At 48.6% G+C, this 12,319-nt stretch overlaps 1 protein-coding gene across 1 annotated transcript in view; it reads left to right on the forward strand.

The window, feature by feature from the left end:
- The window catches only part of ANO2 (anoctamin 2), a 342,394-nt gene that overhangs the window by 92,543 nt on the left and 237,532 nt on the right, over nucleotides 1–12,319 (forward strand). Inside the window, exon 7 of the mRNA XM_042247625.1 lies at nucleotides 1,177–1,228. Within this exon, the coding sequence (XP_042103559.1) occupies nucleotides 1,177–1,228 (52 nt within the window). The remainder of the gene's footprint in view (nucleotides 1–1,176; nucleotides 1,229–12,319) is intronic.

Genomic DNA, 12,319 nt, shown 5'->3' on the forward strand with positions numbered 1-12,319 from the left:
CTTGTAAAATAATGGACTGCCATATAAATGCTGTTCCTAATTATTATTGCTGTTGAATACGGCACCGTGTTATAAGTGAATTAAACATTCTTGGGCCCCATTCTGCTGGAAGTCATTTATTTTCCACTCCTTCTGGTCTGTGGCTGGAATGTGGGAGTGTGAATGGTGATGGAGTAACACATCTTTTCTTGTCCTGGAGGCGTCTTCCTTCCCCTTCTGCTCATTCCCCAGTCTACCCTACTCTGTGACAGAGGGAGAAAGAGGCTTGAGGTTTGTCTTGGGGTCTGCTCTGACCCGGACTTTGGTCTGAGGACCTTGCCCGCATCTCCTTAGTCCCATCTCCTCATGCCCTCTTCGCTGTGGCCATCTGGGCAGGCCAGTCACATGTCCCAGCACAGAGTTTTGTCCCTGGCATCTCCTTAGAGCTGGGCACAGGCTTGGGACCTGCTGGAGGGCACTGATTGGCCAGCAGGTTTATGCTGCCCCCCTGGGCTTCCTTGGCTCGGATGCTCTCAGCACTCTGCCCTTACAGTGAGCGACAGGGTCCATGCAAGCTCCCCACTCAGGGACTGTTGATCTGTTAATGAGCAGTGGTCCTTGGGCAGCCATCTGCTATGTGGCCAAGGTGCTCTCTGAGATGTGGAGTCTTGAGGACCTGGGAGACCTACTCTGCCTAGGGAGGCAAGATGCTCAGGCAAAAAGCAGAGAAGTAATACTCCCAGTGACCAAGATATAGGGGGTCCTTTTTCCAATTCCCAAAGCACTTTCATGGTTCCTCCAAACATCTCCAAGAGACAGCTCCGTTACAGAGGGGACCACGGGCCCTCAGGACCCGCCCGGAGCTTGCTGTTGGGGCTGGTGGGGAGGACACCCCTCCTCCTTGCCTCTCCCCACCCCTCAAGTGTCCTCTCTAGTCTCGCAGAGGGGTGTGGGTCTGGGGTCCCCTTCCCTCCTGTAACTTCAGTCAACATACAACCTTTCCTTCATTTTTGGGGGGAGAGGGGCAAGCTGTGGTGTGTATGTGAGGAGGTTAGATGCTCTGTTGAATGGGCTTGACCGGGAGTCTGTGAGCTGACACCTGCCTGGGTACCACCCCCAGCCCTCCACACACACACACCAGGCCAGGGCTGCAGCACGTGGCTCAGGTGCTCACAGCCTCACTCTTGTCTGTTTCAGGTGCACGAGATCCTGAAGCGCACAACCTGCTCTCGAGCCAACAACACGATGGGTAAGGACCCTCCCACTGCGGGCCGTGCTGATGGGGGGCCAGGGCATTCTTTCAACAGACGATGGAGGGGGTGCCCCACCTGCCCCCAGGTGTAGAGGGGGTCCCATTTCTCGTGGGGCTGGGGCTGCCCCCCAGCCTTCACCCCGGGTTTCTGTCCTTCCTCTCCTTTCCCTGAACCTGCGCGGACACCTTCCACTTGATCCCAAGTTCAGCTGCTTTCTTTTCACTATCTCCAAAATGTTTTAATAACTGCCCAAATCATGGCTGGTTTTTATTCATTTTTGAGAAGAAAGACATCTCAGTGGCCTTTTAGTCTAAGACTCTGCCTTGATGTTTAAAGAAACTAACCACCAGGGAGGGCGGATCAGTCTGAAAATGCCTCTTCTGAGTTCAGCATCCTTGTCACCATGTCTGACTGAACCTGTTTGCCTTGTGGTTTGATTTTTGAATCTGGGCGTGTTTGTGTTTGAAACAGGACCCCCAGCATTTGGGTACCAGATAGGCGGTTGGGACACGGGTGGGTGATGGAAGGGACACAGGTGATGGTGGGGTGACACCATGAATTTACATCCATGCTCAGGCGTCTTGTCCATAAGGGCCCCCTGCAGGTGGGAGGCTCTTTCCAAAGGGGCTGCTGTTACTCATCCCTCAGAACGCTTGTCACTCTGAGGTGGTTGACCTTTCACTTTTGAGGCAGCTTTGAGTTGAAAGAGTCATTTAGAGAAAAGTCTAGGGAATAATAAAGTAGGCAGCCAGATCAAACCAGTCAATCCTAAAGGAAATCAACCTTGAATATTCACTGAAAGGACTGATGCTGAAGCTGAAGCTCCAACACTTTGGCCACCTGATGCAAAGAGCCAACTCACTGAAAAAGACCCTGATGCTGAGAAAGACTGAGGGCAGGAGGGGAAGGGGACAACAGAGGATGAGATGGTTGGATGGCATGAGTTTGAGCAAACTCCAGGAGACAGTGGAAGACGGGGAAGCCTGGCATATTGCTGTCCATAGTATTGCAGAGACTTTGTGACTTAGCATGATTTAGCAACTGAACAACGACAATAACTGAGGACCACCAGAGGCAGCAAGAGATCAGAAGATGTGTCTTGTGTTTTCTTGTGGCCTCTGTCAAAGTCCTGGAATTTGCCATCACTTAGCTCAGTTGGTAAAGAATCCACCTGCAATGCAGGAGACCCCGGTTCAATTCCTGGGTTGGGAAGATCCCCTGGATAAGGGATAGGCTACCCACTCCAGTGTTCTTGAGCTTCCCTTGTGGCTCAGATGGTAAAGAATCCGCCTGCAATGTGGGAATCTTCATCCGCTGGAGAAGGGAAAGACTACCCACTCCAGTATCCTGGCCTGGAGAATTCCATGGACTGTATAGTTCATGGGGTCACAAAGAGTCAGACACGACTGAGTGACTTTCACTTTCACTGTCAAAGTCCTGGAATTTGCCATCATTTCTAATCCAGTTCACTCTTCACTTGTATTAACTTGCCTTACATCCTCCTTGGCTGGACCAAAACTGCTTCTTCGGGTGTCACAAGTGATTTTTCACTGCCCGCATTTCATGGCCTTTTCCTCCTCCTTCATCTTCCTGCATTTACTGAATGAAGACCTGTGCATTGAACCTCCATCTTCTGGCAGCTGAGATCCAGGGAGGGGCCACTGATCCACTAAAATCTGTCTTTCTGTTTCTTCCTCCTGGACCACACTCTGCTTCCTCTCCCTCCTTCCCCATTTTCAGGGTTGTCTTCTCCACATTCCTTGGCCTCCTCATTCTTACTCTGAACAGAATAATTATAGCCTTGAATTCCTATTTCTCCTCTCTCCCATTCCACACCCATGTTTGTAGCGACTGGCTAGATACCTCCGCTGAGATGTTCCCGGAACCTTGAAATCAGTGTCTCGCTATGTCCATTTCCATCTCTTTCCTCTTTTGCCCTCTCTGTCTCTCCCGCTTCTCTGCCTGTTAACATGACTACCCTCCGGTTTTACTTTCGCTGTTCCCTTTGCTGGAATGTCCTACCCTACGTCTCATCTGGGCCCACCCTCCAGACCGAACATCTCTGTGCCCTGGTTCATCTTGTATGCTCTTTCCTTGGAACTCCCATCAAGTTTCGTGTCTTTCTTGATGACTATGTTCTGTGGCTTAGACTCCCAAGACAGTCCTTGAGATGTGTCTGGGTCGTCTTTTATCCTCCAGTGCACCTGGCTGGCTGCCCTGGGTGTTCCACTCAGTTGACTTACTTTATTGAACTAATTAAACATGCCCAGCCGGCTGGTTTCACAGCAGTTAACTGGTGAGTTCCCAAGGATGGGTGTTTGTGGACAAATGACTTCAATTCTCTCCAACTCAGTTTTCCCTTTTAGGTAAATCAGGGTGAGAATGATCTGTCTTGCAAAGTTTTTGTAAAGACTGGATAGAAAACTGTTTGTTTTGTAACCTGGAAAGTCCTTAAAAACTGAAGTTTATTTTGTGGGCAGCCTCTAGACGGTTGAAAGGTCATTAGACCTTCTGCTTTACGACAGCAAGTTTTTATTTCCCATCTTTGAGGATCTGGGGGGGTGTGTGTGTGTGATGCCACAAAGTCAGACATCTTAAGGATTTTGTTGTTGAGTCGTTTTCAACAATTTCTTTCTTTTTTGACATTTAGAAACCATTTATTAAGTGCCTGCTCAGTGTCCAATAATGTTTTAGAAACTGAGAGATGGCAAAATGAATTTGACCTAATTTCTGTCCTCACGGGGCTGTCAGTTTAGCCGTGTGGACAAACATGTAAACAGATAATTATAAGATGATCGGGTAGGTATGATATTAGAACTGTACAGAGAGGGCGAAAGGAACACAGATTCAGAGCAGCCAACTCCCATGGATGCAGCTAAGTATCATCATAATTTATCTAGTGTTAGGACTTCCCTGGTAGTCCAGAGGTTAAGACTCTGAGTTTTCAATGCAGGGAGTGCGGGCTCAGTCCCTGGTTGGGGAACTAAGATCCCGCATGCTGCGGGGCATGGCCCCAAAATGTGGTCCAGTGTTAGTTTCATGGGTGCCTGGGAAAGCTGGTGGGTCAGGAATTATCTCTAGTTACCAAAGGCACAGGATGGAGGGCTCGTTCAAGGTCACACACTGAGACACGGTCAGAACTGGGCCGAGAACTTGGGTTCCCTCACCCTGGCCCTGTCTCCGCTGCAGTCCGGATGCAGAGAGCTAGGCGTGGAGTCGGGCTGAGTCTTCACGCGCTGCTGCTCCCACGGGAGTCGCTGATGATTTATTAGCTCCTAACAAGGGACGTGTGACTGAACTGTGTTTCTCAGCAGAGGAGGACGCTGAAGGCCAATTCTCGGGTTCTTTGACTTCTGCCTGGGGAAATCCAGCACCCTTTCAGCTTTTTGGCTGGCTTACCGTCTTACTTAGAAGTTCAGAAAGAAAGAGGAATGTGATAACATTGTGAGTCCTCAGGATAATGTGGACCTTTGAGCCGTGGGTCAATTTTGATTTTATTGCCCTTCTCTCTGGTTTTATAGAGAAACGCAAATGGGCTAGAACTGGCTTAGATTTCCTCCAGAGGAGGTTTGCCTCATAAAAGTAAAAGAAAAAGGAAGAATGGGATCATGCGTGGAATTGTTTTCCAAGGTATTTTCATTGATCTTTCAGCCTCAGATTTACCCTTTATGTGGCATTTACCATTACCTTTGTGACCAGTTTACAAAGCTTTATTCCCTTCGCCACGGTCCTCAATTACAGTAGCGATTAGGAGATGGAAAAGATGATAAAGATCAGAATTATTCATAGAAGATGGAAAAATAAGACTAAAGATAATAATAATTCAGACATACTTCCATTCATCTGGTATTGTCATCTTCTTTGAAGAAAGTATGTTTTTCTGAATGGCTACTTTTGCAGAGCATTATACTATATGCAGGGTGTATGTATTGATTTATTTATATTCCTGTCTTGTTCCACAAAATTTCAGAGATAGCTTACAAGAAAAACAATAAAATAGCATAATATAAATAATAAATTAAAAAATAAGAACCAGGAAAAGCACAAATTAAAATAGAATGTTGAAACTAGGAGGAAAAAATAGAATACACATATTCAAACCATACGGCCCTCTAGTTTCTGCAGTTGGGTTGCAAATTTGACCTTGAACCTAAGTGAGAGGGAATACATTTGGTGAGGTAGCACTTAAGGTCCTCAGCAACATCTTTTTATATAGAAATTGTTCTAAAGTCTCTCATATAATTCCCTGCTTCCTAATACAGATGATACAAACACAGAGTCTTCATAAAGGCATATGTAAATATATGTACCATTCAGGATAGTCCTTGAGAACATAAATTTATTCATGTTTCTTGGAGGATTATAAAAGTGTTATTGGAGTTGTTTTGCCCACTGTCTGGTTTTTTTTGAATTCTGGACTCAGGTAACTTCCCTCCTTGAGTTCTGCTTTTTCAAAGTTTGCCTTGCTATTTGGGATACAGAAAAACCAGCTCATTAGGACTGGCGATAGAGAGGGAAAAGGCATTGAAGGAGGGTCTGGAAGATTCTGCTGTGATTAGGGGCAGGACCTTGAGGGATGGGCTGCATGAGAGACTAGATAATGTTTTCTCCTGGGTTCTCTATTGTGAGAACATGATTATCTCTATTGTGAGATAACAAGATAAGAGGTCTCTGCACATAAGAGAGACCTATAGGTTTCTCCCTATAACCAAGGTAAGGATTCCTCCCACGTGTGTCCTTGTATGCTTTGCAAAGCACTTTCACACTCTTTATCTCATTTGATCCTTTGAACTCCCATGCAGAATAGGTTCAATGGATATTAACTACTTTCACAACAGAGAGATGAACATCCAGTCCAAAGTGAGAGATCTGGAGCCCAGTTGAACCCCAAGTCTCTTGGCTTTTCTTCACTTATCTTGTAATTAGTTAGTTAACAAATGGATGCAGTTATTGGGTAAGATTTTCCAGTGAAAGTGGAAGCTCGGGTTTTCCCACTGGGATGTCCATTCATTCAGCAAATATTTATTCATACGCTGTGTGTCATTCATGTTTGAGACCTGGGGACTAGAGTAGGGCACAGGTCAGAGATAGATCCCTGCCCCTGCGGATCTTACATTTGAGAGGAGTGAATAAGCCATGTGACTGTCTGACAAGAGAGATGCCTGCAGGGAAAGCAAGTGATACAGAAGGCATAAAAGGAGCCAGCCACTGCAGAGAATCAGGTTAGGGTCCCACCAGGAACAGAGGACTCACTCAAATGAGCATCGTTCAAGACAAGAGTATCATCAGAGAGACCATTTACAGAGGTGCAGGTAGGGGGTTGGGGATGCCAGGGCAGTGTGTGACCTAGAATCAGCAAAGGGGAGCTGTTACCATCTCTGCATCCATGAGACAGGAGAGGGGTTCCTGGTGATGAGACGGACAGAACTGGGCTAAGGACGGGAGCAGGTGACTGTATGGAGAGGAGGCTCCTACCTCCTTCTGACCTGCCGGACCCAGGAGAAACCAGTGGAGAAGGGGAGAGGGTACCTTTCTAAAGGAGACAGAGGCGGGAGAGGCTGGGGAAGCACCAGTTCCAGCTATGGGACCAACAACATGTGGTCAAGTCATGTTTCCTCACTTTGCCTGTTTCTCCCCCTTTGAATCCAAGGAAGGACCCCTCCATGTTGTTGAAGTTTCTTTCAAGCGCTGATATTCCCTAGGTTTTGATCGGAAGCAGCAACATGGTCTTTCTGTGGGAGCCAGTCAGGTCCGGAGAGAGACCGACTTTCCTCCAGGTGCACAAACTGTGTTTTTAACCTGCTCCCCAGGTGCCTCTTAGGGACTCTACAGGTAGACAGGACGAGTGTACCATGAGCTACCACAGGCTTCCTACCCTGCCTGTGTCCAGGAGTGGGGAGAGTGGCCCACGTGCTCGCCTTCTGGGGATCTGACTCTAGCTTCTGTGAATGAAGACCCTAGCTTCAAATGAAGCCGTCTTCTCTGTGAATAGCTTAATCTTTCTTGTGATTTTTTTTCTCACAGTTGCTATATGGGCATTCAGTATTCAGTCCCTTTCAGGGTCCTGGCCAGCAGTACCATCGCTTGGATTTTCTCTCTTCTTTGTTTTTCTTTTTTTATTCAGTGAAAGGAGGGGCAGAGGGTAAAAATTAGCAGAAGAGAGGGGAGCTGACCTTGAAAAAGGGATGGGCATTTGGTGATGGTCTAACACTTTGCCTGCTGTGCTTCAGTCCAGGGGATCACGAAGACTCAGATATGACTTTGCGACTGAACAACAGCTCCTGTAACCTCCCCAAGAAAACTCACTCTTTGTGTCTTTGTCACTTGGGAAGTGAGGGATGGGGGCTGATGCACCCACCACATCCAGAGCCTGGGTGTGCTTGTGAGTCTGGGGTCCTCAGGATGGCGGCTGACTGTGATGTTGTTGTTGTTGGCTGTGAGCTATCACAAACTTAGCTCAGCCTGACACGGTGCCACCTAATCCACATAACATAAGATCCGCCGTCAGGGTCAAGGCCGTGCAAGTTCACCCCATCCTGGAATGCCTTTCAAGTGCTCATTACCGTGGAAAGAAGACCACATCTCCTTGACCAACACCTTTTCTGTTCCTTCATGGAAACTGTTGCCTTTTCACAGACAGAAAATAGCAGCTTGATGGAGCTATGTATTCATGGACATATTGGTGTCAGAGCATTTAAACAAATGTATGCTTTGGGCGTCTCCCCTCCCTGCTCGGGAGACGATGTCTCAATTATTTTGACTGAAGCCAGGCTGTGTTGTGTGCTGTAAACATCTGGTTTATCATTCATCCAGCTGAGATGGTTTATATTTTGTTAGAAGAAAAGGCTTGGGATTAAAGACATTTAAGTAATTAAGCACATGTCAAGACAATTTGGTGATGGGTAAATATAGTCTCTGTTAAATGCACCGTCTGGGGGGCTCTGGTTTAGATTTATGTCCGGCTAGAGTACAGGGATGAAAGCGGAACGCCAGGGGAACAGGCCTGGTTCTGGGGGGCAAGGAATCAAAACCAAATGAGTTTTCAGGAATAAGCGCCGTCCCTCTGAGTACCTGCCTCGATGCTTGGCCTGGAGAGGACAGGGCTGGGGGACAGAGGATACCCTGTCACCCGGTGGCACTGGTAGATTTCATGAGATTCTCACTTTGGGAGGCAGACCATAGACTGTGCTTCCTGCCCAAGAAACCAGAGATGTCTTGGAAGCTAAATGAGAGAGCTCAGGTTCTATATTATGAGGGAGTTTTTGGGTATCAGCCCCAGGGTCTGAGTCCACCCTACTCTGGTCCTTGACCCTGCCCCTGTGTATGCAGAGAGGTGGTGTTGCTGGGCTTGGCTGGGTCAGCAGAGCCAGGGCCAGTCCTGGGCAGAGAGAAAACATGAGCCTTTTCCCGGGGGAGTATGGTTCTAAGCAACAGGTGTGAAGAGGCTGGTGACTTGAAGGGACTTTGGGGATCAGTAAAGAGGTCCTTGGTGAGCCATGCTTTGTGTGAGCTGAGGTACCACTTCTCTTTGGGGAGAGAGGGAACGGAAAACATCCATCTTTCTGCCTGGGCCCCCCCACTTCTGGGAGTAAGAGGGCAGAAAAGGGGGTCTCTCTCCCCCTGGGTCTTGAGCAGGGAGGAAGGCCTTTGGATACTATCCTGAAGAAGAAAGCTTTGCTGTTTCTGGCCAGATGGGTGGTGTATGATGGAACCAATTATCTGAAAAGAAAGGGAAAAATTCAGAATTTCAATTTTCAAAGCAGAGACTCTCTCTCTCTCTCTTTTTTTTTTTTTAAAGAAAACGTTTGATTATTTTCTTCTTTCAAACTGATTTCCATGCTTGTTTGGGAGTAGATTTTTGGTGTCTGAAGTCTGTGGTTGAGAGGCCAAAGTGGTGCTCATTTTTGGGTGCAACTGTGGATACGTGGTTACCTTTCAGCATGCCTCTTCCCCTCCCCACTCCTCCTCCTTTCGTGTGCCATCCCCTCCCTCCGCCCAGCAGCCACTGATGGGAGGACCCATATGTTATCACCTGAGAAAGGGGAGACCCACAGCAGCGAGGCAGAGACATCGTCTGTTACAGCGTTGTGGAGCTCTGGTTTGATGACCTGAATCGTCTTGGCTCCAAGGCAAAAAATACTTGGTCTGCGCTTCCTCTCTTAGGAAGCAGACTAGTTAACCAGCGTGTAAGATTCCTTCATCAGCTGCTGCTGCTGCTGCTCTTTAGTCACTTAGTTGTGTCCAGCTCTTTGTGACCCCATGGACTGCAGCCTGCCAAGCTCCTCTGTCCATGGGATTCTCCAGGTAAGAATACTGGAGTGGGTTGCCATTTCATTCTTCTGGGGATCTTCCTGACCCAGGGATGGTACCCAAGTCTCCTGCTTGGCAGGCAGATTCTTTACCTTGGAGCCGCCTGGGACAGGTTGCTAAAGAACGTTGGAGTAGTGGGAAGGTGGACGCCTGTGATACATGAGAAAAGATCCTGAGATCACTCCCACCACAGGAATGCTTCCTTTACCGGGTAACAACCGTGACCCCTTCTGTGTTCCCCAGAGTGAGGTGGGAGCTGCAGGAGACTCCAGTGAGAGGGGCATGCTCCCTGGCCTCAGGTACCTTGCAGACTTTTAGGGGCTACCAAAGAAGGAGAATGACAACCCACTCCAGTATCTTCCCTGGGAAATCCCAGGGACAGAGGAACCTGGTAGGCTACAGTCCACGGGGTTGCAAAGAGTTGGACACGGCTTAGCGACTAAACAACAAACAAAGAAGCAGTGAACAGCGTTCTACAAGTGAACCTGGCACTCAGTGCCAAGGAGCTTTATTTCCCTCGGGAGGCAGGGTGCGTAGTTTTAGACCTCTGATGATTCGAGGTCTTTTCCGAGGCTCGGGCCACAGGACCCAAGAATTCAGGTCTTCAGCCCAGTGCTCTCAGACCTGGGCTATTGCGCTGAGCACAGCCTTGAATTAGCAGGAGAGTTCCACACCTGCTGAAAGCTTCCATGCTCTTCTGGTATTGTCTGCAGGGTATATGCTGCTGCCATGGCAACCAAAGTGTGGGCGTGACTGCAAGGATTGAGTGGCCAGTGAGTCGGTTTGCAGTCTGGCTGGAGCCCTGCAGGCCTGTGATACTTCAGCCTCTATCCATGCTGACAGCTCCTCTGTCGCTTTGAACCACCCCCTGCCCCCTCCCGACTTGGGAGCCCTCCCCTTGATGACTGTAGGGTGGCTTCCTATGCCTGTGGTTACGGCTCTTGAACTGATTAATGATGCTCCGGGGGAAATTGTAGTCTCCAGAGGAAGACAGATCTGTAGCTCATTCAGACCCTGGACACCCCTCCCCCGCCGACAATCTCTTTACCCACCCTCCAGCGGCCCACCACCCCCCGCTGGTATTTCTGATGTTTTCTGTGTATGCCAAGGAGGAAATGTAAAATCAGGAAAGGACTGGTCCTTGGGTGATGCTTCAGCACTGAGATCTCAGCTCTCAATGCACTGAAAGAGTGGCCACTTCTGCCGGGCGCCCCTGCAGCCTCTGCTCCTATGTGGGCCTTGGCTAGACTCTGGAATCTGAGTGGCATGGTTGGAGGAAGAGGAGGCTGGTGGAGGGAGGAAGATTGTTTGAGAGCCTCTGAGGCTCCGAGCATGTGGTGGGGCTCTGAGTGGGCACAGGAGGTGGAAAACCATGAATTTTAATGAGTCTCTGTTGTGGAACTTCGCCACCCAACCTTGTCCTCTCTCCAGAGTGGTGCAAATGCAGATGACTTTGCATTTGGACATCATACATAGTTCCCTCCAGAACTGATTTCCCCCTCATCACTCTGCTGTCTACAGCCTCTCTGGAAAGAGTGGTTCAGAGCAGAAAGCATGTTTGAGACCAGGGAAACCAGCATGTACCAGAGAGCCTCCCCCCGAGCTCCTCCCCACCCCACTACCCCACACCAAATGTACATCCCACATGGCAGAGTCCTTGAGCTGTCGAGATATAATCCCTCCCATCTGCGAGCCAGCGACCCGGGGCAGCCTGTCCCGAGTCAGAGAGCTTATAGGCTCTTTATAGTCTCTGAATCACAGCATGAATGAAGGAGGGGGGATGGTAGAAGAGCATCTTGGAGTTATAGAGATGGGAGCACTCCTTCAGTAACAGCTGTTTAGTAGGGTCTGCTGTACGCCCAGTGCTGTAGAATACAGTCAGGATTTTAAAGAAATAGATCCCCTGTTATGTGGTTTCCCAGCTTTGTGGCCCTCTTTGCACTAGAAAAGTCTTCCCTGGTGTCTCAGACGGTAAAGCATCTGTCTGCAATGCAGGAGATCCGGGTTCAATCCCTGGGTTGGGAAGGTCCCCTGGAGAAGGAAATGGCAACCCACTCCAATATTCTTGCCTGGAAAATCCCATGGACAGAGGAGCCTGGTGGGTTACAGTCCATGGGGTTGCAAAGATTCGGACATGACTGAGCAACTTCACTTTGCACTTTAAAAGATTATCGAGAGCACCCAGAGCATTTTCATCTAAGTGGGTTGTATTGATCAGTATCTATTGTATTAGAAGCTAAAACCGAGAAGAGTTTAAAACATAAGGATACACAAGCCCCGTTCTGTGAGCAGTCAGGGTTGACGTCGTCACAGATCATAAAACTCCGCTGTAGACTCTTGAGAGACTAGGAGTGGAAAAGCAAATAACATCTTAGTGCTATTATGAAAATCATTCATGGAAGTCATGGGACTTCCCTGGTGGTCCAGTGGTTAAGACTCTGCCTTACAACGCAGGGGACTCCTGTCCAATCCCGGATCAGGGAACTAAGATCCCATGTGCTGAGGGGCTCCTAAGCTTGCATGCCACAGCAACTACTGAGCTCTTGTGCCTCAACAAGAGAGTCTGCGTGCAGCGACTGAGGCTCAGCTCAGCCAAATAAATAAATATTTAAAAATAATAGTTCTCACCTTATGGATCCCCCCTGAAAGGGTAATGGGACAGATGGGATTCCTCAGATCACACTGTGAGATCTAATGGTACAGACAGGTCAGTCACGGGCAGTAATTGGTGCTGTCCTGTGAAGGAACAGTGAGGGAGCCAGAAATGGGTTCAGGCA

Source organism: Ovis aries, chromosome 3 (genome assembly GCF_016772045.2).
Source record: "Ovis aries strain OAR_USU_Benz2616 breed Rambouillet chromosome 3, ARS-UI_Ramb_v3.0, whole genome shotgun sequence".
In the NCBI taxonomy this organism is placed as follows: Eukaryota; Metazoa; Chordata; class Mammalia; order Artiodactyla; family Bovidae; genus Ovis; species Ovis aries.